Source organism: Elgaria multicarinata, chromosome 6, assembly GCF_023053635.1.
Source record: "Elgaria multicarinata webbii isolate HBS135686 ecotype San Diego chromosome 6, rElgMul1.1.pri, whole genome shotgun sequence".
Taxonomy (NCBI): Eukaryota; Metazoa; Chordata; class Lepidosauria; order Squamata; family Anguidae; genus Elgaria; species Elgaria multicarinata.
Window position 1 is genome coordinate 33,675,124 of NC_086176.1, and position 25,840 is coordinate 33,700,963.

At 40.3% G+C, this 25,840-nt stretch overlaps 1 protein-coding gene across 5 annotated transcripts in view; it reads left to right on the top strand.

Annotated features, from left to right (window-relative positions):
• Positions 1–20,818, top strand: part of ELAVL2 (ELAV like RNA binding protein 2) — a 136,318-nt gene extending 115,500 nt beyond the window's left edge. For 3 of the 5 annotated variants that reach the window (XM_063129210.1, XM_063129213.1, XM_063129209.1), the window contains 4 exons: positions 130–283; positions 6,246–6,471; positions 16,455–16,493; positions 18,070–20,818. In XM_063129210.1, the coding sequence (XP_062985280.1) occupies positions 130–283; positions 6,246–6,471; positions 16,455–16,493; positions 18,070–18,400 (750 nt within the window). In that variant the 3' untranslated portion in view covers positions 18,401–20,818. Of the gene's footprint in view, positions 1–129; positions 284–6,245; positions 6,472–7,635; positions 7,750–16,454; positions 16,494–18,069 lie in introns of those variants that run through there. The other 2 variants (XM_063129211.1, XM_063129214.1) reach the window with 2 other exon arrangements.
• Positions 20,819–25,840: the final 5,022 nt, after the last annotated feature.

The window sequence follows — 25,840 nt, forward strand, 5'->3', positions numbered from 1 at the left end:
TCTTTGTTTAGATTGACAGTTTCTATGCTTTTAAGTGAAGGTGGCTTTGATATTGTTGAATATCCTCCATTCCTCTTAATGTAGTAATTTTCATGAAGAACTGAAATACTTTATTCTCTCAATCCATAGGTTTCCTATGCGCGACCAAGTTCAGCTTCCATTAGAGATGCAAATCTGTATGTCAGTGGTCTCCCAAAAACTATGACTCAGAAAGAACTGGAGCAGCTATTCTCCCAGTATGGACGTATTATTACTTCTCGTATTCTAGTTGACCAAGTCACTGGTAAGTAGAAAGCTGCTCTACACTGTCTCTCATTTTTTCAGCCTTGGCAGATTGTGAAATATTCCTTCCAATACAGCAGCCTTTCCTCTAGAACATATCAAAGGTATATGTGGGCCAGAAAATACAATTTTCTGCTGGAATTGTTCATAAATATGCATGGACAAAAATAGATTGTTGAGTGTAGTCAGCCAGCCTGAGTCATTTCCGCCTTGAAGGTGCAAGCATGAAGCCTGTTTCATGTCTTGTAATAAATTTACAGATGCTATGATCTTCATTTCCAAACCACTGAGTGAAAATAGCCCCTGTGTTCCTTATAAAATGCTAAAAAGCAGTCTTTAAAAATAATTAATAATAATAAAAGAAAGCAAAGTCTGACATAGCAGTGAACAGCAGTTCTTTTAAGCCAAGACTATGGGAAACCTGGTAATTGCTACGAAGATTTTTTTTTTTTAAAAAAAGTTGCATTATCCTTCTACTGAAGAAAATAACAGTTAGATCCAGGGGGTGGGGTGGGGGACGTCTAAAAGGCATATTGATTTGATGCATACATATTGAACAGTTCATTTTTATTAAACTTGTTCTTAGCTTTCCAGGCACTACCAACATAGTGAACACATTGCTCTTACCTTCTTTCTGTCTGTGGTATAATGCAATCTAAATGGAATAGACTAATCCGTTAGGGAGGTTGATGTACATCTTTCCTCATTACCAAGAGTTTAAGGATCTTTTTATTCCTCTTCATATTATAAGATCCTAGGAAAATATCCAGCAGGCTTTTTTTTTTTTTTAGTCTTATATAATTTCTAGGCATCACAAACTTTTCTTCAATGACTCAGATAGAATTTCAGAAATGACTTGGCAAGCATCTTCTTCCTTTGCATTAAATGAAGGTGATTGGATATGAAGCATGGGTCCCATCTCAGAGCAAGCATTTCAAATATAAAGGTTAACTGTTCTAAGTGCATAAGTAACAAACCTGCTGAATTAGACCAAAGCCCTGCCTAATCCTGCATCCTGTTTCCCAGATTGGCCAGCGAGATGCCTTGGGAAAGCCCAAATGCAGGACAAAGCTAATTCTAGAAAGACAAGCCTTTCTAGTCTTGGGTGATTTGATATTTACTTATTTTTGTAGTTCATCTGACACATTTTTGACTTCGTAACAACCATGGCCATTATACACAAAGCAGCATGCATTACCTGTACGCCTACCAGATTTTTTGGCAGAGGTTTTCTTGAAACTCCTCTAACATCAGGCCTCCAAATAATTTCTTAAGCTTCCCTGGGTTTGTGAAGAACTTCCCTTAAGGGCGAGACCAGCAAAGCTGATAGTTGTGCCTCTGAAAACAGCCCCTTTACGCCCCCGTTATTATTATTTAAAAAAAAGTAATTTAAAGGTTTAGTAGGAGAGCTAATTCAAAGGAGTTTCTATGAATAGGTCAGGTGCATGTAGAGTGTGTGTGCATGGATCACCCGCCATGGCCACAATCCAGCACAGAATATATGGAACTAAATTTAAATCAACAGATGTGCATACGGGTTGGAAAACAACCATACAGGTTACTTTAAGGAAAAGAAATTTAGTGGCAGAACCAGAATCTGAAACGAGGTAACTTGGGTCTGAGGCCTTAGCTAGACCTAAAGTTTATCCCAGGATCATCCCAGGGTCATCCCTGTTCATGTAAATGGCACACAGGGGATCCCAGGAGCAGGCAGGGACGACCCCGGGATAAACCTTAGGTCTAGCTAAGGCCTTAGATTCTGAAACAATCCTTGCTAGAAACCTCAGCTACATAAATTCCATTGTAGGGACACCCTTACCGTCTAAAGATATTTGTGTGTGTGTGAGTGAGAGAGAGAGAGAGCAGACAGACAGTATATAGATTCTTAAGTTAGGTATACTGTGAATAATATTCCCCTCCTCACTCATGTATTAGTCTTCACTGCTGAGGTAGTCACGTTATTGGAATACTTTTGAATAATAATGTGACGCAAGCTGTCAAAGCAAGGTGGGGGGTGCAAGACTGTCAAATCACATTTCTACATAAATTTTCAGGAATTTTGAAGCCATTGAAGAAAAGCGTTTTTAGAGAGAAAAACATTGAAATATATAAAATACTTGCTTTCTTGATTGGCCTAAATTCAAAACAATACATTTATTGTGTTTATTTATAACTTAGAATATAACTTTGTGCTACTTATTTATATAAAAGCTACGTATTTGTGCTTTTAACCTGTTGGTTGTTTTATTATGGTTTTAATTTTTGTGACCCGCCCAGAGAGCTTAAGCTATTGAGCGGTATAAAAATGTAATAAATAAATAAATAAATAAATAAATAAACTTAAGCATATTTATGAAATTTAGAGAGCATGCTTACTCAGAAGTAATATCCACTTTGTTTAGTGAAGCTCATTCCGCTAGGATTGCAAACTCAAAAAGTATGAATTCCTTAGGTTGCAATCCTATTTATTCATTTATTTATTTATTACATTTCTATACCACCCAATAGCCGGAGCTCTCGGGGCGGTTCACAAAAATTAAAAACATTCAAAATATAAAACAACAGTATAAAACCATAATATAAAATACAATATAAAAGCTCAACCAGATAAAAACAGCAGCAATGCAAAATTACAAATTTAAAACACCAAGTTAAAATTTATTTATAGACTGTTAAAAAGCTGGGAGAATAAAAAGGTCTTCACCTGGTGTCTAAAAGCATATAATGTAGGTGCCAAGTGAACCTCCTTAGGGAGCTCATTCCACAGCCGGGGTGCCACAGCAGAGAAGGCCCTCCTTCTGGTAGCCACTGCCTCACTTCTTTTGGCAGGGGCTCGCAGAGAAGGACCCCTGAGGATGACCTTAGGGTCTGGGTAGGTACATACGGGAGGAGGCGTTCCTTCAGATAGCCTGGCCCCAAGCCGTTTAGGGCTTTAAATGTTAATACCAGCACTTTGAATCGGGCCCGGACCTGGACTGGCAGCCAATGAAGCTGGAAAAGGACTGGTGTGATGTGGTCTCGTCTGCCAGTCCCTGTTAGTAACCGTGCTGCCCTGTTTTGTACCAGTTGAAGTTTCCGGACCATTTTCAAAGTCAGCCCCACGCATAACGCATTGCAGTAATCCAAACGAGAGGTTATCACAGCATGGATAACTGTAGCTAGGCTATCTCTGTCCAGATAAGGGCACAGTTGTATATCAGCCTAAGCTGATAAAATCCTATGCCCACTTACCTCATTGAACCCAATAAGACTTGCATAGTATTGTAGCAAGCAGTTTGAGCAGGGAGGTGAAAAGCTTAATTACAAGGGAAGGGTCAGATCAAAAGGACCTTCTAGTATCTCCAGACTAGATAAAAATATCACCAGCCATTTAGAAGCAGCCCATGGCACCACCCTCTAGGTGCAGAAATGCACCTTGGATTTGAATGTTTATGTCTACAGTATACCTAGGATATATTTACAGCATTAGATTATGTAAAAAAAAGTATAATGGTGTGGATTGTTTGAGTGAGTAAAAACTTGTCTTAAAAAAATTCTCACTCCAAAAGAGAATATTTTCACAGGACTTTCCCCACCCCCTCAGCGTTGCCCACAAAGCCCCTCAGGAGGATATAATTGGGAGGGGGGAGAAACAGTTCATCCCCTCCCACATTTTCTAGTTGTATTTCTCCTGAACTTTTGTACTGGTACCCCTTTTCCTTTTGATTCTGTAAATAAAACAAAACAGTTTAAAGAAAATAAGCCATAACACTTCTGTGATTGTGAGGTGGGTGTTCTTACAGTTATAAGAAAATCATAAAACATGTATTTTTCGTATCTTTTATTGCTCTTTAGTAGACTCTTTATCTAGTGAAGTTACTTTCAGTTTATACTATAGACACAAATGCACAACCTTTTTTTTCTTTGAGGGGAAGGCTCAAAATGTTGAATTCACTCTCCAAATCTGCTTTTCACATACATGTATTGAGGACTTTACTTTGTGCAGCTGATGTGTTGCTTCTCAAGCTTTTGCTGTGTATGTATGTGTCCGTCTCTCCTACTTTGTTTCTTTTGATGAGGAAAAGTGCTGTTGTAGCATAGTGTGTTCCCTAATTATGATCAGGATATAATTTTCATATGATATGTCACCTTCTACACCCACACACCCCTCCTACACCATAGTTTGATGTTACCTCTGACTGTTAACCAAGGTGAACACAAACCTAAGTATTCTCTGATTCTAGGAAAGCTAGGTGAAGAGCACTCCGCTCCTCCTGCCACCCAATTGGATTAACATTGGACAGACTTAACTGTGTACTGTAAAAGGAGGCAGGAAGAAATTGTGTGAGAAATGGCAGTGTGTCCCATGCAAGGTTTTTCTGCCTCCCTTTAGAGTGCACAGTTAGGGATTAGCCAATTTACCCATGCCCACCTCACGTCTCGTTGGCTAATCCCTGCTGGCTGCTTGCTCCTGTTCAGCGCAAGCCGCAATACAGTCTGTGGGTGCCCAAAATGTGATGTCTGGCTACGTATCTCCTCAGCAAGTTGACATTTCTCTGCCAAATGGTGGCTCATTTTATACATGAATTTAATGTTGCATAAATGGCAGTTGTAAAGGGGCCATCTAGGTCAGCAATGTTGCATAGATAACTCCTTTATGCCTGCCATTTACGCAATATTAAATTTACAGAAAAACACGAGCCACGATTTCTACACAAAATGGCAGCTCAGCGAGGGAACGGGCAGCTGCTGGATGCTCGCGGACCACACTACGCTAGGCCAGCGGGGATCTGGTAAGCTAGGTGACTCGGTGAGCAACATCCAAGAGGCCGAGTAGTGGGGAGTCCACCAAACTCCACTCCCTTCTCAGACTCTTGCAACATCCCTATACGTAGTGCAGTGTCAATGCACATTTAGGTCTGTGTGTGTTGAAGGTGACATACCATACCAAAATTAAATCCTGATTGTGAAAATGTGATTGTGCAGTCTAACGTAGGAAGCTGCCTTATACCAAGCCAGACCATTGGTCCGTCTAGTTTAGTAATTTCTCTGCTGACCAGCAGCAGCCCTCTAGTACAAGGGTGGGTAATGTGTGGTCCTCCAGATGTCTTGGCCTACAACTCCCATTACCCCTAGGCATCATGACCAGTGGTGAGGGATGATGGGAGTTGCAGGCAAAAACATCTGGAGGGCCACTAATTGCCCGCTGTTCCTCTGGTTTCAGACAGGAGTCTTTTCCAGCCCTTCCTGGGGATGCCAGAGATTAAACCTGGGACTTTCAACATGAAAAGCATGTGCTTGTACACTGAACTATTGCTCTTCCTGATACTTTAATCTTAAGGATTAACTTTATTCTGAATGTGACCCAGCTCCCACTGTATCACTTTAATCTTTTCATACCTGCTGTTATTTCATTGATTGCGTCCACACAACACCATAACCCACACTCAATGTTGAGTGTGGGTTGTCATTGAAACGTGAGTTTTCATGTTGTCTGAATCCAGCTGAAGTAACAAACTGTGGTTTGTTAACCACAAACAACCCTGGAAAAGAACCAATGTTTTGCTGTTGGGTTGTGAACTGTGGGTTGTTTGTGGTTAACAAACCATGGCTTGTTATCGCTGCTGAGCTCAGACAGCACAATAACCCATGGCTGAATAACAATCCACACTCTAACCTTTCAGTGTCGGTTATCATGTATGAATCCAGTTTCTAGCCCCCAAACATGGGATCACCTGCTAGATCCACAGGCATTGTGGCATCCACTTGTTGGATCCTGCCTATAGTTTCCTTAATTGTTACAAATTTTCTATATTATTTAATAAAATTTGCCTGTTTAGCAGCTGGAGCTGGTCCTGTCCTTCATTGCTTCATATGGCTTGTTGGCTTACACATGGCTGTGAAAATGCGATAATTTGGGGGAGTCTGGTAGAAGTCGTGGAAGTGAGCAATGAATGAGCCCTATGCCTTGTACTTTTATGCAGGAGTTTCAAGGGGTGTGGGCTTCATCCGATTTGACAAGCGGATTGAGGCAGAAGAAGCCATCAAAGGCTTGAATGGGCAGAAACCTCCAGGTGCCACAGAGCCAATCACTGTAAAGTTTGCCAACAATCCAAGCCAAAAAACAAATCAGGCCATCCTTTCCCAGCTGTACCAGTCTCCAAACAGAAGGTATCCCGGACCTCTAGCTCAGCAGGCTCAACGTTTTAGGTAAGTGGAAATGTATGATGTCCCAAGGGTCAACCATTCAACTTGGAAGTTCCTTTGGATCAGCTTATCCTGTCCCTAATGGAAATTCATATTTCCTCGTATGAGTTACTGGATTTCTAACTTTCTTTGTGTTTGAAAGGCATAGCAGTAAATACTTATTTAAAAGCACTGCCATCTGTTGGCAGCTAAAAACAGATGAGTTTAAAAGCTAATTAGTAACACTTAAACAATGGGGGAATGTTCTTTTTCCAGTTTGCACAATAATTTCAGGATTATTTTTAATCTTCTAAAGTAAGCAATTTCTTCTAGATCAATCACTGTTCTTGACATATGATATTCCATATATAAAACTTTGTCGGAAGAAGCTCATTTTCTTCTACCTTGGAGTTATTGCTCTGGATCACCCTGTACTGCTTTTCTATGGCAAAAGAAAAAAAAAGCCAGGGTTTTTAAAAGTAGTTTTCTGTTTTCGCATGTGGGTCTCTGTTCCTGTGACACAAAGCTTGCAGCCATATGTTTTTCTCTGTGATATTTTAGTGTACTGAAAAGGACAGATGGTGTGAATCGAAACAAATACTGTGTTAATCTACATCCATTAACTGCTTGGAAGTTTGTATCAGTTTAGCACTGTTTTATAAGAGATCCCTCGGTGCGCGCGCATGTACATGCATGCCCTAAACTTGATTTGGTTTGCATTAGAATCCAGTTTGTCAAGCTTCAGAAAGGTGTGTTTTTAAAAAGAAAACTGGATTCAATTAAGTATCAAAGTGCAAAGCAGAGTAGAAACTGGATCAAAGTATGGCTATACTCATTAGACATTAGAATACTCAGATAAAAAAAAAACTAGACTTAAAAAAGCAGAGCTTTTAAAATTTTAATTACTGCGTCCAGTTGAGCAACAGGCTAATGGCAGGCTTGACTAAGGAACTTAATTCAAACAAATTCTTTGCATTTTGTGCTATGAACTTGTTCACCCATAAAAACATTCATTCTAGTGAGCCTTTCTACCGGAGCAGAAAAAGGCAGTTGTTTTTATTCAGTATTCAGTGGATTTCCTAGTCTTTCTAGAGAATTTTGGTTTCTTTGGTTTTTTGTTTTCTTCAAAGGATACGCTTGTCAAGCCGCTGAATATTGAATAAAAGTAGACTTGCCCTTTCTCCATAGGCAGACTGCCTGCTCCAGTACTGAGTGCCGGGGCAGAGGTAGCACTGCTCAGAAGAGGAATCCCAGAATGCACTGTGCCTGAAGTAAGGTCATTGGGGAATTGCTGCACTGACATGAAAAAGAGGTAAATAAAACTTCTGCAGAAATGGCTACTGCCAGGTTGGGGCACGCAATATCCTGTGGCCTTTTGAAATCCCCGAGTAGTCGTTATTCAAGATATACTGGTCCAGCTCTCCCCTATATCACCCACAAGCGTGCAAATTGTGAGTGATATTCATTGGGTTTGGAATGGTAGCAACTGATTCTGAACAGGAAGGCGGATACAGCATACAAGCTGGAATTTGCATACATGCTAGAAACTATGGGCGTGCCATGCAATCTTGATCCCTTCTTCCTTTACTAGTATAAACCAAAATAGATATACTGTGTTTCTATCGCTTTAAAAACAATAGAATTCTGGCGTTCATTGCCCCAAGGTAGTTTTGTGTTCAGTGAAATGGAGAAATATTATTATTATTATTATTATTATTATTATTATTATTATTATTATTTATTGCATTTTTATACCGCCCAACAGCTGAAGCTCCCTGGGCGGTTCACAAAAACGAAAACCATTCAAAGTATAAAACAAACAGTATAAAAATGATATAAAATATGTGAAATAGGTTCCGCCTGGACAGCTTTCCCCTGCTTGACTCAGCTTGACTCAGAAGATTTTCAAGTTTGACCCAGGTCAAAGCTCAAAAAAGTGACATGTGCCTACCCACCAGCCCCACCCCTTCCCTTATGTGGCAACGGACAGGAGCAGCAGTGGCACATGAGAAGAGGAAAGAGGGTCTTTTTTTCTTTCCAAGGGCTTGCAATTGCAGTAGGTACATCTCTTGTGGGCTGGTGGGCCTCATCGGTGAAAAAGAGGCCGGAAGAAAGGGACAAACCTCCTCTTCTCTCTTCTCTTTTGCTGTGCATTATTGTTACAGCTAAGGTGAGATGGGCAGGGGTTTTCATGGGGGAGGCTGACAAGGGGTTTATGTGATGGGGAGGGTGAGCAGAGCAAAAAGAATGGAAGTCAGGAATTCTCCTATGGTTCAGATTTTGATCTGACCTGAAAAAGAATTTGGGGGTTCTAAAAGTTCACTTCTTATCTGAGGCAGGCTTTTACGAGTCCTATTCTGAGTTTGTTAGAGGGGAACATCAGCAATTCTAGCTCTAGACCATGACTTGAAAGTTAGGTTAACTATCTTTAATGGGATTTTCGTCTTGGGAGCGTTACAGCCTGAATCTTAAAAAATGTTCAGCGCAGTAACCCACCCACCCCCCTCAACCATACCTCACAATTCACTGCAGAGGTTTTTCAAAGGCCCCATTCAGAAGACACCTTAAACCATGGCTTTAACCATAGTGAATAAAGCAAACAGCCTTATTCAATGTGGTTAAAGCCAGGGTTTAAGGTGTCTTCTGAATGGGCCCAAATTAGCTTAATCAGACAGATCTCAGGTGATTTAGGACACTGGAAATTGTTCCAGAAAACTGACTTCTATGATCAATTGCACTATCATAGGTAACCAGTCTCAGAGGTTAACGAGTACCCTTTTGCTCAGTTCTCTCAATTAGAGCTTACACAGCTAACCAGTTGCATTTATCTCTGTGTTTTTGGTGGCATATTTGCAAAAAAGTGGGACAGTCTGAAATCTGCTTTTGTTCCACTGATTCATTAATAGAACTACCACTGTGCACACTCCAAAAAACTGGTTGTCCTGCTTCACCAGTGTTAAGTTGCTGTTAAATCAATACTTGGCTGCTAGGATATTATGAAATAGTTCTGAGTATCAAACAGCATATAGAAATTTTAGGATTTGGAATAATAGCTACTATTCTCCATTATAAAAATAGATGGATAGTGTCTGTTTAGAAAGAAAAACAGCATCTTTCATATTCCTCTTATTGGTTGGTATTGGATGTAGTATTTTTGGTTTTTTTATTAACTGCATGCTTTGGATGAAAGCATAGTAAAACAGGAGCAGTTGAAATGCAGCAGAACCATGATCACTTTCAAAGCAAAATAACTATACTGGCTTTACGAAAATGGTGCAGCTCATAGTAGTTGGGAGAGGCTAAGCAAACATTTGCATCAGCAGACGCTAAGCAATTCTTGTGAATATCCTCTCTTTCCATGTTCCCCCAGTGTGAGTTACAGTGAATATCCAAACCTAGTGCACGTTGGTGTCTGCATGCTTACAAACCATGATGAATTTTGTGAAGATTTGAAATTTGGTCAACGCTAATAAGGGTTGATAAACATCTGATAGAATTCATAAGTTTGTCCCCCAAGTTGTTTCTGGACATTCACAAAATTCTTCACTATTCACAAATTTAGGACAGCTATAACATGTAGTTTGAAAGAGGGATTGCTGCTTGTGATGTACATGGTCATCTCATGGTCAGTTCTAGTCAAACATGTTTTGCAGAGTTTTTTTAAACAAGACAAAAGGTTCAAAGCATTTTAACCAGGGGTGACAATGGAATAAGAAAAATCTAAAACTGTTGAGAGACTTGCAAAACAAAAGCAATAGTGGGATCATGGGAAGCAACATTTCTGTTGCACAACTTTCATTTCTGTTAAAAAGTATTCTGTCTTATCCACAGAAATTGGGGTTGTTCAGACAACAGGCTTAAGGCCAAATAAAACACACAGACAACATGCTAAGCCATGGTTAAGCCGCTAACCCTTTTGTAGCAAATGGTTGTTAGTGAGCGTGTTTAAACCATGGTTATGTAGCTACTATGGTTAGGAATGGTTCACACAACACACTAGACCATAATGTTTAGCTCAAAATGCTTAACCACCGTGGCTTAGCATGTCATCTGAACAGGGTCATTTTCTTTCTGTGATACCCAAGTCAGTGACACTGTTACCATGCATACATCTTACGTTTAGGTGATGGAATTCTTTTCACAGTGACAACTTCTCTTCACTAGAGCAATTTTTGTAATTATGTAATTTATTCCATACATCAAGTGCTTAACATAGTCTTCTATTTGCTTTTATAATTGTGCAGGTTGGATCATGCAAATAGATATCTGAAGATTATGGGAGCTATGTTAAATACTGAGTGTGCGTTTTATTAGGGGCCTGTGGTTGGAGAAGTTGTGAGGGTGGGGGGGAACATGGACTGCCTATTAACATATTTGGACTGTGTTGAATAGGGAATGAGAGGCAGTAACACATCTATATGGAGACTGCCTTCTGGCTGGCCTGTTAATAGGATAGACTGGTAATCAACAAGCCTAGTATATCTTGTAGCCGGCAGATGTTCCTCTTGTAAATTATGTCTCCCATGTCTTGGCTCATGAGCCATTTCCTTTTAAGGGAGCTGCCATGTGACAAAAATTAAATTCCCTTCAAATCTTCTAGAATGCCTGGGTTGAAGAAACTGACTTACTTTTTGACAATAAAAGGCATACAACTTTCAAAAAGCTTAAGGCCAAATAAAACACACATCTTATGATAAGGAAGTCAGAACTTTTATTTAAATAATCAAAGGCAATGCTTTTGTCTGTGTTCCGTCCTTCTTGTATTTGATACAAGTTTCACTATATTACAGGATAGTATTAATTGCCTTTATGCCCGAAAGGGGCCTCCTAAGTAATATACCACTTTAAAACCATCTCATACAAATGTATATTTCACCCTACAAACAAATTACGATACAAAAGCGCTCTCTCTCTCGCTCGCTCTTGCTCTCTCTCTCTCTCACACACACACACACACACACTTGCAAAATCCTAAGGAATATACATTAAAACAAGAGAAATCAAAATTTGAAACTATTTTACTTCTCAAAATCCTAGTCCTCTACCTGGGGTAGGGGAGATAGTGTTGTTATATAATAGCTTTTCCCCAACTTAGTGTCCTCCAAATGGCCCCTGACAGTATGGCCCATGGTTACAAATGCTGGGAGTTGAAATCCCAAACATCTTGGGGAAACCAGGTTGGGGAAAGCTATTTTAGAACATGTAAACTATTGGGGAGATTTTCCTGACCATTCTGTGGAGTTTCTGTTCCAACTCCTTACCCTTATTCTGTTGGGAACCTTGTGGAGTCTCTATAGTTTTAGAAGATGCAGTGGAAAGTGGAAATTTAAAAGATGGTACATGGCCAGAAATATCAGTACAGGCACACAGGTCTCTTGGGAGAGGAGGGGGGGTCAAATATGAGGCATGAACTGAATGACTACGTCTGGAGAGTCAAACTGTTATATTTGATGTTTGGGTTTCAGTTCAGATTCAGTTCTGGTTTGTTTTATTGAGTGTTTGATTGATTGATTGCATTTCTATACTGCCCAATAGCCAAAGCTCTCTGGCTTTGGTTCTGGCCAATAAATGTTTTACAGAGTGGTTGGTACATGTGAAACAATTGATTCAGCTTTATTTATGTGGTTAAAATTTAGATATTAAGACAAATTATTTGCATAGCAGTAGAGCAAGATACTAGCGTGCACTCTCACTTCTTTGATTCTCAGGGTCTGGACACTAAGCTTGCTCTTTACACTGTGCTATAATAGCATGTGCCCTAAAGACCAAGCAAGTCTCTAAGCCCAGCCTGGACAAACCTAAAATACATAAATCCTCTCAAGACATAGGTGTTATTTTATGTGCTCATTCTGCTTTATTGTGGTTCTGGTGGCACCAGTGTGTGTTACCATATCAGGCACTTTTGGTCAAATTCTTATTCTAAACCATCAATCTGTTCTTGCTTTGTATTTTCGAGTATCAGTTCAGTGGTAAGTGGCAGTTACTGCAGCCGAAACTCTCCCCACGGCCTGAGTTTTATCCCAGCGGAAGCTGGTCTCAGGCAGCCAGCTCAGGTCGACTCAGCCTTTCATCCTTCTGAGGTTGGTAAAATGAGTACCCAGCTAGCTGGGGGAAAGGTAACTGCGACTGGGGAAGGCAATGGCAAACCACCCCACTACAAAGTCTGCCAAGAAAACGTCAGCGAAAGCAGGCGTCCCTCTAGGAGTCAGCAATGACTCAAGTGCTTGCACGAGAGGTTCCTTTCCTTTCCTTTTCCAGTAATAGTTCAGGTTCTGTTCCAGTTTAGGAAAAAATAAAGGTTTATTCCAGGTTTTGATTCAGGACCTTTTTGACTCCCAGTTTTATTGATATTGTTGCTTTCATTATAATGCTGGCTTCTCCTCAATCTATGTTTAAAAACGAGGGTAGCCAACTTTAGGAATATGTGCTTTTTCCTCTTACTTTTTCCCATATTGAGAGCAGCTGAAAATGGTTATTGAATTCTAGGTGAATTAGCACTCGCCATAGGTAATGGTGCCAGCACTTCACTTAAATGTGCAAGGGGACTGCTCTGAGGAAGAGAGAGTTCTTGAGCCTGGCTTCTGATTTCTCAACAGTAATGAACAGGGACCCAAAATTAATCTAAGCTCTATTTCTATCACACTGTTGGAGCATAAAACTACTTGCTCTGCATAAGAAGTCCATATTTTCAGTAAGTTCAGAGTAAATCTATCAAAACTATTTAAGTTATGCCAATTAGAAATGTGAAGGCCAGGAATAAAACGGGTCGGGTCCATTTTTCCCAGGGACCATTTTTGGGAGGGTTTCTGAAAAATTGAGCAGGTTTAGCTTATGAAATATTTTCTTTTAGAATTTAAGACAAAGTATTTATATATTGCTACCCAGGGTGCAAGGCGAGTAAGCATCCAAGATGAAGAAGAAAAAGGGGGAAACATCTCAGGATGCTGTAGGACAACTTTATTGTGAACAAGCTGAACACATTTCAGCTTCTTGCTTTCTGTTAGAGACAGAAAGCAAGAGGCCAAAATGAATTGAGGTTCTTCACAATAAAGTTGTCTAGAACATTCTGAGACATTCCTCCACTTTTCTTGTATATATTGCTACCCAGACTTTAATTTCTCCCAAAATGATTTCTAAAAACTATGTAATTTACAGAAAGACTAGAGATGTAAAATGTCTGGAAATAATAAAGCCATGGGTAATAATGTTTTTTTAAAAAATCCTCACTGTAAGATTTCCAGCATAGTTAGTTGTTTCATTCCTTATTAAAACTATTGATCTGAAGTATGTTTTACTGATAAGGCTGTTATGCTCAGTTTCCCAACATGTGAGTGCAGTTATCATTGTGCATTCCTGACAGTAATCTTGACAGTTTGGGTTTTGTTCTCTAGAGTCCTGTGTTTCTGATGCTGTAGCAGTCATTTCATGTAGTTCTAATCTATACAGATAATAATTGCAAATTTACTCAGCCATGGAAACCCACTGGGTGACTTTGGGCCAGTCACAGACTCTAAGTCCAACCCACCTCACAGGGTTGTTGTTGTGAGGATAAAATGGAGAGGAGGAGGATTATGTACACCTCCTTGAGTTCCTTGGAGGAAAAAAGGCGGGATATAAATGCAATAATACATGCATACATACATACTAAGTTTACTTTTAAACGTTCTAAATATAATGCTAATCTTATGAGCAAACTTGAGTTCTATGTAAAATAACTTTAGGGACAGAAAGGCTGCATTATGTTCCTAAAGCAGCCCACCCCACCTGGTGCCATGTGGTCGGCTGCCAAGTCCCCCTTCCTGGCTTTGATTGCTATCAGAGTTGAATCCCTGTTGTTGTTGTTGTTGTTGTTGTTGTTATTTCTCTAGCCCGTTTTTTGCACACAACAGGAGGGGGAGGGGGGAACCCAAAAATGGGGGCAGGATGAAATCCACCCCACCCACCCCAAGGACTGTGGGGGCAACACAGTCCTTGGCAAGGGGTTGTATTTCATCCCCCACCCCTGATTTTCCTTATGGGGCACCTTTAAAACCCCAGTTCAGGTCAGTGGAGGTGATCTCCACTGATTTGTGTTGGGGAATTGAAGGGCTGCTCTTTCTTTTTATTTCATTGTCCCAGTGCAGCACTGGAGCAGGAAAACAAAGAATACTGATTCACCCCCTTGCACCCTGATGTGTTTCTGAAACATGTAGGAGTGCAGCTAAGGAGAGCCAGGATACAATCTCTGTTGTGATCTCTGTTTCTGCACTGCTCTTGGGAGCTGTTGGAAATGACAGCTCTCGAAAGCAAGGCAGAATGACAGACCCTACAGGGAGCTGGGAACACACATTGTTTCTTCTTGGAAGCGAGGTTACCAGGTACAGGGAGGGGGGCAGAGTGTGCCCACATTCTCTCCACCCCTCCGCATACTTGGTACCGTCACTTCCACAAAAGAAAAAGAGCACAACTATTTTTTTAATGTCTTTGTTCCAATCCTGTACAGTAATGGAACGAAGACATTTAAAAAATGGGAAGGAGAGGTGCATTGGGGGAGCACCCTATGAGACTGCCCAATTGAGGATCCACTCCAACCCCCCCCCACACACACACGCATACACTGCCAAAAAAATTAATAATCCCATGGCAAAATGCAGTGGTGCAAGGGTGGGGGGAGCTCAGAAAATAGAAGAATACCATTTCCCCACATGCGCAAATGGAAAGCCCCATTTGCACACATGGAAAATGTTTCAGGGAAGTGTAGTCAAGGTTGTTTGCACAAAAACGGGACCAGGAATTTTCTTTCTTTCATGCTTTTTTTAAAAAAGGGACTTGACCACAATAGCAATCAGAACTGGGAAGTGGGGCACGGACAATTGCTTGGGCACACTCGCAAATGGTGATCATGCTCCGCTGGGCAAGAGCATCAAGGCTTTCTGTTGCTCTTGCCAAGAGGCTCACTGGCTAATGCCTTTTAGCCGTGGTGGAGCACCAGCAGACACGATAACCCAGAGTAGTTTAAATAACCCTTAACTGCAGACCATGGGTTATCAGAGTTGGCTGTTTAGGACAAATAATCCATCTTGGATTTTAAAATTCCTGACAGATGACACAATAATACCGCCTTGAGGCCCAGCATTGGGCAAAAGGCAAGATACAAATAAATATAATAATAATAATGATTATGATAATAATAATAATAATCCACAATGGATTAAATAAACCATTGTGATTTATTTAACCCACAGTCAGTTATTGTGTCATCCGTACCCAGTCAGTATGTGTTCTGCATGCCGGGACAGGGGTTGGCTCTGGATCAGTGAGTGGCTTGGCCAGGAATAAGCTAAGATTTGTAAACCAACTTCAAACCATGACTTTAAAGTGGAGTTAGTTGTCCTAAAACAAACCATAGTGTGTTGCTGGTGTAGGTTCCAATGTTCAAAACTATACATAGGCTAAACAAATTTTGCTTAGTGTTATATGCGAACCATGCTGTCTAATCTTCAGAAGTTTTGAACAATACGATTCCCACCATTTTAGAAAATAGCGTTGCCTATTGGGCTGTATGTAATAAATAAAGTTAATAAATAACGTGTAGAATAACTAAAGATACTTTTCAGCCCAGGTTGTTGTTGTTTTTCTGATAATGGAATGGGAATGTAGACAACTTGTTTAGCCCTCCCTGAAAAGATTTCTGAAAGGATCTCTGTATGAAACTCATTCTCTGCACTATTTTAATATGTTCTGTCACTTTAAAATGCCTACTTGTCTTGATAGTGCAGAATTGAAAGTCTTGTTCTATATCCTCCTGAGGCCGAGCTGTTATTTTACATAAATACCTGATAGAACTTTAATCAAAGCTGGCTTTGTGGGAATACTTGCAGGTTCTTTTTCTAGCCAAAGGGGGCTGGGTGGGGCAAATGCAGGTAATATATATTGGTTGTATATCTGCAGTTCAAGACTAAACTAGCAACTTACACTTGAAGGTAAAATATCTGAAGACTGAATACTTTGCTAAATGTGTTTTGCAGGTTGGACAATCTGCTCAATATGGCTTATGGAGTAAAGAGGTAATGAGGAATTGTGTTAGGTCCATAATAGCTATTTTTTTAAAACAATAAATATATGTATTGAAAGTCTTGGTACCTTTTAAAATTATCTGAGTATTGGTACCTTTTAACATTATATTTATGGTTTACATTGAGTTTCCTTTGCATGTTCGGACATTAAATGAAAGTCATTTTTATTTTAGTGCATCACTTACCACTACCTATTTTCACATTACCTTTTTCATTTCATCGGTTTCTACTTTTTATATATCACTCGTCAGTATAGCTGTGCAGTTGTGCAGTTAGTACCTATCATTTAATGACCTATAATGTTGCCTTTTATAGTGTTGTCTCACATTTTGGAACTCTTGGGACCTTTCTGCACTAGTGTACTTTGAGAACCATCAGACATTACTTTTAAGATGTAACTAATAGATCTCTATTTCTGCAATAGAAATAGTAGGTGCAGGGTGCTGATCCAGATTGGTAAAGGGAGTAAAGGGGTAAAGCCTCCCCCGCCCAGCTAGGGTCCTGATCTGGATTGACCCCTTGCACCTACTCTAAAGTAAAAATGAAAAAAATGCACCTGCATCTTTAAAGTAATGTCTGTTTTTGTCCTCAGGTAGTACAACAAGTCTCTTTACAGTGCCAGTAGTATTGCAAGTTGATGATGAGGGGATACTGACTTTGTAGCCATTATATTTATGTCGGATGTGTTGCTGTTAATGCCTTTTAACAGTCTGGTTAGATTCTTACTGCACAGTACAAGAGGGAGAGGGGGAGAATTAATATTTTACAGAGCTTTAATAAAAGAACTATCCAAAATAATCGTGAAAAGGAGTAGGAGTTTAATTTTTTTTAAAAAAGCAGTAGAATTAGATGGCCACTCCCATGCTAGAGTTGTATGCTAGAGTGCATTTAATTTTCTTTTGTCACAAACAGCAACTACTAAAGTACTCGTGATGGTTGGCCAACCATATCACAAACACAGCAGTCGCAATATTTCTCACACGTCCGCTAGTAGAGGCACACATATTTTTTTCTGAATTAACTTGGAGGCACACTTCATTGGAAGGAGGCCCTGTCCAGAACAGTGACTCATGTTGAAATGAAACTGGGAACCTCTTGGGGTCATAATTCAGCCATGTGTCAGCACTGAGTGGATCATTCAGTTTTACCCAATGCAGAAAATCAGAATGACCTGCCCTCAGAAGTGTCTGGAAGGAGGCATTCACAGAGCTTTCTGGGAGCCTTGTTTTATTTATTGCAACATTCTAGTATTTTTTCATGAGTAACACTAGTGTTTCCTGGCACATAGTTCGGGAAGCACTGCGCTACAGCAATGAATGTGTGTTTTGCTTGCTCAGAAAATATGACAACTCCAGCAAACAAATCCACAACAAAATCAGAAGCTTGAGGGGAGAAATAATTGCACACTTCAGGCACAACAACTAGGCAGAAAGGTTCTTACTTTAAATTGTTCAGCATGTTGCTATGTGGAAATAGACTGCATTCTTAAATTTGCGTTTTGTACTAGCTTTCTAAAAATCTTCTGTCTTTTTTGTCCCCCCCCCCTTTCCCTCTCTGCATTGGTTAGTAGGTTTTCTCCAATGACCATTGATGGAATGACCAGTTTGGCTGGGATCAATATCCCAGGACATGCGGGAACGGGATGGTGCATTTTTGTGTACAATTTAGCTCCTGATGCAGATGAGAGCATCCTGTGGCAAATGTTCGGACCCTTCGGAGCAGTTACCAACGTGAAGGTTATCCGTGACTTCAACACAAACAAGTGCAAAGGTTTTGGATTTGTGACTATGACAAACTATGATGAGGCAGCCATGGCAATAGCCAGCCTGAATGGATACCGCCTTGGAGACAGAGTTTTGCAGGTCTCATTTAAAACAAACAAAACGCACAAAGCCTAATGAGTTGCCCTCAGTCCAATTTATATTTGAAAACTATTCAACAAAGGCAAGTTAAAAGAAACTTTATACATTAGTAAATGTCTTTGTAAGTCAGTGATGAGATGGGGGAATAAAAGACTAGCATCCTAAGAATATGCGAGATTTTTTATTGCTAGTATTTGAATTAAAACTTCTTAAATATCTTATGTTTGAATATGGACAAGAGGTACAGGGTTTTTACCTGTCACAATGCATTCTATTGCCTTCTTTGAAGAAGGCGGACCTTTTAAAATGTTTGAGCTAAGGGAAGAAATTTCTTTTACACGACTGCCTTGAACCTGTGAGTAGATTATTGAGGCTTTGTGTTCTAATCCTTGAGTTAGTTAGTCTTATGTTGTGTTTGATTTACACTTTAATGCCTTGCTGTTTAATCTGTTCAAGAAAAGTGTTTTCAAGTTTACATTTTTATTTATGAAGTTTAAAAATATTTATTTTGTAATTATGATTTGGGTTGGGGAAGGGGGGTGGTGCATTATAAAAGCTTATTGTAAGATTAATGGAGAACTTTTCGTAAAGCAGTACCTTGCCAAAGAGATAAGAGCCTCTTTGATGTGGGTTTAAAAAAAAAACAAAGCATCTATTTTTATAAAAAAGAGAAAATTTGGAGAAACTTTTTACAGGTCCTGGAACAAATATTTTGACTTGAATACTTTGAGAAATCTCTTCATATGACACCTAGTGAGCTTTTAAAACTTACCAGGAAATTTGCAGTGGTTGGGGGAAAAACACTTTAGAGAGATTTATGATGTAGAAATTCTTTAGAGATCTTTGTTACTCAAGAAGTGGAATCACTGGGAAAGCACTGCTGGTTTTGATTTTTTAATCGTTGGTGCAGTCTCTGAACATCCTGGTTACTATGTGATAGGTGGCTCACGTTAACTTGTGATTTTGAAACAAAAGAAAAAATTAAAAGTATATAAGAGCAGGCAAGAAATTTAAATTAACTGAGATGGGGGAAAAAATCTGTTCTTCCTATAGAATTCCCTTCAGATAGAGCTCATGGTGTTTAGTGATGTACTTGCAGTATTGTTTGAAGAATTGTTTTGTCTTAAAGAAAAAAAAAGATGTTTGCACATGGTTTGCACAGCGGCAGACCAGGAAGAAGCAGTCTTGCGTTGGATATATTTGAAGGTATTTTGAAAGTTATGTTCAAGGCTAACACCTGAGCTTTGTGTAATGTAAATAAGATCTTTCGTTTATGAACCTCTTTTCAGCTAATATTTTGAGTTTTCTTCTGTTTTTTGTTTCCTTTACTTAACATGCCAAGTGATGTTCAAATTTTGAATGTTTTTGTATGTTTTTTTTTCCTTTGTAAATGGCATTAAGATTGTTACTTGAGGTCTGCTTATTCATTTTTGTTGTCCTGGGGACTTGAATTTACAGTGTATCAGATACGTTGCAAATTTTGTCTGTAGATAGTCTAGCTTCAGCTGTTTATGGTGATGCTACATTTTTGTTTATAAATATGTTTGTGGTAAAAAAAATGAGTATAACCATAGGTTTTGAACAAATTCCTTACATTTTTCATACCAGAATCATAAATACCTGTATGCTATTGAAATTTAACTTTGTATGATGCTTAAATCACTTATTTGGGGAAATAATAAAGTCTTTACCATGTATGGAAGAAATTTAAGGTCAAAAAATACAATATTTTCTGATTAGCATCTAGCTTATAATAAATTTTTAAAAAGCTGAAGGCTGCAGTGCCTTCACCAGGATGCACTGACAACTATATAGTTCCGTCCTGCTTTTTGTATAAACTGAGATGCTCATACGCTTCCCCTTAGAACAAGCAATGTGCTATGCATAACATACTTGTACATGATCTTTGCAGTTGCTTTTTGATTCTTAATTTTTTTTTTAAATTGTAGTTATAAATTTTCAGTATAGTACAGTACATAATACTGTGGGAGAATAAAGTGTGCTAAAGTGACAAGCGACTTTTCATGCTAGACCCATTCAATGCTACTTAACTCAATTGGCCTCCTAAGAGTCACTCATTTTAGGTGTGTTGGGCAACGATTCTGCATTAACACAAACTTTCTATGCTTCAGAAAATAAAAGAGTTCCATTGTGGTGGGGGGAAAACAGTATTACATTCTTTGCTACTCTTTACTACTGTAGCAACTGCAACAAAAAAAAGAGGCATTGGTGAGAAGGCATGTCTATCGAGCTTCACTTTACACTGTTTATCAGAGCACTTAATAAAATGTAAGGCTGGTATTTATTTGAAGTTGTACAGTATGACTTAATTCACATCTGTTGGATAGAAAAATATATTCTGTTGAGTATTTAAAAGAGGCTGTACATGTTTTCTTTTGTGTTTGGATCCTTTGTACTTTTTCATGTTCAGTACATCAATAAACAAAAGTTGAAGGGAAAGAACAGTGTGATGCACGGATTTTTAACATTTGTTTTATTTTGGTTTTTGAATGTGATTCCCTGGGTGTAAGGTTTCTTTCCTACAGATTTTTAACCTAACTTCAAACTCTCTACCTAGTATAAGAGCAGGATCTACCACTATAAATCTACTTGGCACTGATCGGTCATACGCAGGTTTAACCACCACGAGGTCAGGGTTTTGCAAGCACATTTTACAATGTAAAATAGTCACACTAGTGTCCCTGCATGTTGTAATTATTTAGCACTCCTGTAGCAGTAAGAAATTCTAAAGGCTACATTTTATAAGGTTGGGGGGAGGGGTTGGATTTTGTTTTTTATTTGTGAGAGCATAACACTGGAGATGTATAACAGGCAATATCAGATAAGCACCTCAGTTTCATAGCATCTGCTTCTGCCAACCAGAGACTTCTTAGCAATCTTTTCAGGTAAGCTCTAAACTCAACTTTGTTTGCCTGTTTTCTCCCAGATACACCACGGGCCTCAGCCCACCCCACCCCCCTTGGCAAATAGTTATGATCTGCATCCCTTGCTTGCTTATTAGGTAACATACATTGTCAGTGGACAAGACATACAAAAGTGAAGATTTAAATAAGAAGACGGTGAGTTTTTCCTTAGACGCTAAAGTTTTCAGGGAGGTAATGGTTGACATCTTGCTCCCAAAGGATATAAGATACAAAGGAGGTTTTTCAATATTGGGACCAAGATCAGTTGTTGTAAGAGTATGCAAGCTTCAAAAGTCCACTGATCTTGAAAGATACTGTGCAAAGAATTCTGTAAAACGCCACAAAGTTTGCATACTCCTGCAACCAACCTGTGTTGGACCAATAACATACATGTGTATCCACCTTGTCTTTATTTACTATGAATACATTGGAAGTGAGATTACTATGTTGGGGGACAGCTTGTATTAATCATTGGTCATATGAATCAAAAGATCTTACAATTCACACTAAAAGGAGAATTTGGCCCGGCTGTGTGCAAATAGTGTTTCCTTATTTAGATAATTAGATCAGTGCAGCGGCAAATACTTAATGATACTGACATATATATATATATATATATATATATATATATAAAGGTCCCCTAAACTGGATCTGGTATAAGTTCTCATTGAGTGTCCCTTTGAAGCCCTGCTGTCAATGATGGGCCAAATACAGGGTGGATTGTTAACCAGGCAGAGTGACTTACTTGTCTCGAACAAGCCACCTTGAGAACCCATGGTTTGTTTGTTGGGTTATTCAGGATGGTTAACAAGCAACCATGCGAAAAATGTCCTGGGTTCAGACAACACGCTAACCCACGGTTCAGCAACAACCTACACTCAACCACTGAATGTGGGTGAGGGTGTTGTATGAACAGCCCCTGTGTGTCTCTAATTACCTTTCAGGCTAAGTGCTGATGTAAATGCTGGCTCCCTGCAAATCAGGAACGAGACTCAAAAGAGCACTTCCTCACCTTTCCAGCGTGAACTAATTATACTGTTTGTAAAGTGCCTTAGCGATTAAGCTCTATACAGTAATGATACTTAAAAAAAGAAGCTTGCCATAAATTTACAGCCTAAATTCCCCACATCCCTTTCTTGGTCAACATGAATTAGTGTTAATCTGTACAAAAGTTGACCATGTTTAACACTAACCAGGTTTCTTCTTGACCAGAGTTTGCAACTACTTCAAGTTCTGGTTAAGTTGGGAATACTGGTTATCATTATAGCTAGCATCAGTGCAATGATGTTTGTACAATTTCACTACACCATACAGGTTTTAGGAACTGTTGGATGATACTGTTCTTACTCTATAAGTGAGAAAAGGAAGAAGTGATGTCAATCTTCTTGTGATTGTCCCTCATTGGCTGGGATCGTCCTAAAAAGGGGGGGGGAAAGCACATATAGCACTTAGGGCCTTGCTAGACCATGCTGGATAAGCCGGCAGGGAAGCGGGGCGACGGCGCACTAACTTTAGTGCGCGCCGCCCCGCCTCCTACATGCACAATGCGCAGGGACTCCGGAAGCCCTGCAGCATCAGCCTTTGTTGTTGTTGTTGTTGTTGTTGTTAAAGGGGCCACGTGCGCCCTGAAGACTCTGGACAAGGTAAGTGGTTTTTTTTAAAAAAAAAAAATCCTTCCCTCGCCCCCATCCCGTCCCCGGCTGTCCTTCCCTCGCCCCCATCCCGTCCCTGGCTGTCCTTCCCTCGCCCCCATCCTTCCCCGACTGTCCTTCTCGCCCCCCCCCCGTGCCATTCCCGATGTCCGTCCCTTGCCCCCCCATGCCATCCCTGGCTCTCCGGCTTCCCCCCCCATGACATCCCCGGCTCTCTGGCTTTCCCCCCACCCTGTGCCATCCCCAATGTCCGGCTTTCCCCCCCTCTCTCCTGGCGGGTCCGGCCTTCTCCCTGCCCCTCTCTTTCCCCCCCCCCCCCGGGATCCCCCCCAGGCCGATGAGCAGTCTGTGGCTTTTCCCGGCTACTCGTAAGCGAGTAGCCCCAAAAAGCCACGGACCCTGCTAGATGTTCCGCAGCCCCGGCCTGAGGCCGGGGCTGCGGAAAAGGCGCGCCATAAGCAAATTCGCTTATGGCGCGTTAAGGGAGGTCTCAGCGCGGCCTGACCCTGGATTCCCCTGTGCGTCATCTGGACGCACAGCAGGGAAACTGGGCCTCACAGCGCGCTAAGGCCTCGTCTAGCAAGGCCCTTAGCATAGCACTTAACCAACTTATTGCTTTCTTCCTTAAAGAATCTCTCCAACTTCTGATCTTAAGTGAATAATTCACTTAATGAGATTGATCCACACTTGCCATTTTAACAACTATTCCTCCTGTTTAGAAAGATCCTTTTGTTTCTCTTTGCTGTCCCTTTTGTTTTAACCACCTTTGTAATTTAAAAATCTGAGATGAATTGAACTATTGAGTTACACCATTGATCCATCTAACCCAGTATTGTCAACACTGACTGGCAGCAGCTCTCCAGGGTTTCTGACAGATTTTTTTCGCCCCTATTGGGAGATGTTTACAATTTAATTTGGGATCTCCTACATGCACACCATGTGCTCTGCTGTTAAGCTATGGCTCTTACCCACTGATAGTGATGTTTAATACTAGAAATAATTTTAGTCATGATAGAAACTTGATTTTTTTTATCAGAACTGAAGAGTAAATGGCTTGTTTTATAGAAAGGTGCTAAATTACGGTGCCTCTTGTGTCCCTCTTTGACATGGCGTATGAACTGCTGCTTAGATCTTAATACTACTTACTGTTCTTTTCCTATTACTTATTTGCAGTGAGCACAAACCCATGAGCAATATACTGAAACTAGGACTGCAACCTTTAATCAGTAGGTTAATATCTAAAGCTTTAGTTAATTAATGTGTAGGGACCACTTTTAATTAGGCTGAAAGTTAAACACATTCTTGTTGCTGGTATGTCACAGTTATAGAGAATGTAAAACAAATTATTAAAGATGTTAATTCCCAACAATTAGTGGCAGCTTTTATTTACAAAATTATAGGTTGTCTTGCACTTCCTTCCTTATCCTAAAAAAGCACATGTAGTTGCCAAACCTTCTTGAAATACGCAAAGCAAGGATGGGGAACCTTCAACCCCTGAGCTGGATTTGGCCCTGGGAGAATTCCACTCCAGCCTTGTCCTCTCTGGCCTGGCCCGTCCTCCTTGGCTTCTGTGCAGGTTGCAGAGGAAAGGGGCCTCTCCTCCTTCCTAGCCAGTATGGAAACAACAGGAAATGGCAAGTTTTTGGGGCTCAATCTGAATTGGAACCCTGCTGTGGGGAGTAGGGGGTGGGCTTTAGCCTTTTGCCCTACTGTTGTTCCAGTTCAGATCAGTTCCCTTACACCTGCTTATTTGCATGGGATGGAACCCTCCAATTTGCTCCAGTGGGAGGTCTTTCCAATGCTAATTGTAGGCATGCCCCCTTCCCCCCCCACACACACTTGTTTGGGACTCAAGTGGGGGGACAAAGGGTTAAAGGCTCTCTATTCCCTACTCCAGGGTCCTAATTCAGGTTGGCACCCCAGTGCCTGCTATTATCATTGTGGGGGTGAGAAGCCCCTGTTGAAGTTGATTTATTTAGCAATGTATACCTCTTCCTATTTGTTCAAAGCATCTCAGAATCCATCTCGGTAGTATATATAAAGCCAAATAGGCCCATCTAATAAAACAAAAACAACAAATCCCGCTAGCAAGTTAAAGGTTCTTTCTGCAACATCTGGGTATCATCTGCCCTCTGATTCAGTGCCATGCTTATAATTTCAACAAGAGATAATTTCTTTCTTCCAGGAAGTTTCTTCCATAGCCACTAAACCAACACATCCAACCCTAATTGGCTTGGATCCAGAAGTGAGTAAAGCTATGGTCACCAATTTATCTTCCTCTCCTCTCCCCGCCCCACCACAGCTCAACAAGACTGCTCTGGAGCATCCCCCAAAAGAGAGCAGAAAATTCCACTTGTGAACAAAAGCAATCTCTAATTTGGACCCTAAACATTGTGTCTAATTTTTGTCTTAATTTTTCACAAAGTTCATAATTTATGGAAATCATTGCCATAGGGTGCTGTAGCTATTAGATTAAGTGAACAGACAAACAAGAGGTGATACTTCAAGGTGCTAGAACATATAAAAAGCTTTATTGTGGGATATCAAAAGATCTCTCTTTCTGCTCACCTGGGTTTGGTGAAACCCTCTCCCCCCCCTTATTGTAACAATTAACCTACACCGACTTTTTTAAAAAATAAGCAAAATCTAATTAATGGGCTGCCTGAAACATTTTCTGCAAGCTTCTTTTTCCTCCTATGTGGAAATGCAGTTGTAGGAGACATTTGTCAGTGGAAAAATGCTGGAAGGGAAAAGGTACGAAGTTACCATGACCATGACTTACTTCCACACCCAGTGCAGCCTGGCTGTGGGGAGGCTATTCCAGGTGGGGTGGGAGATGAAACGTGGAAGCACGCCATAGGCAGCCTCCCCGTGGCACCATCGGAAGGGGAGGGGAATCA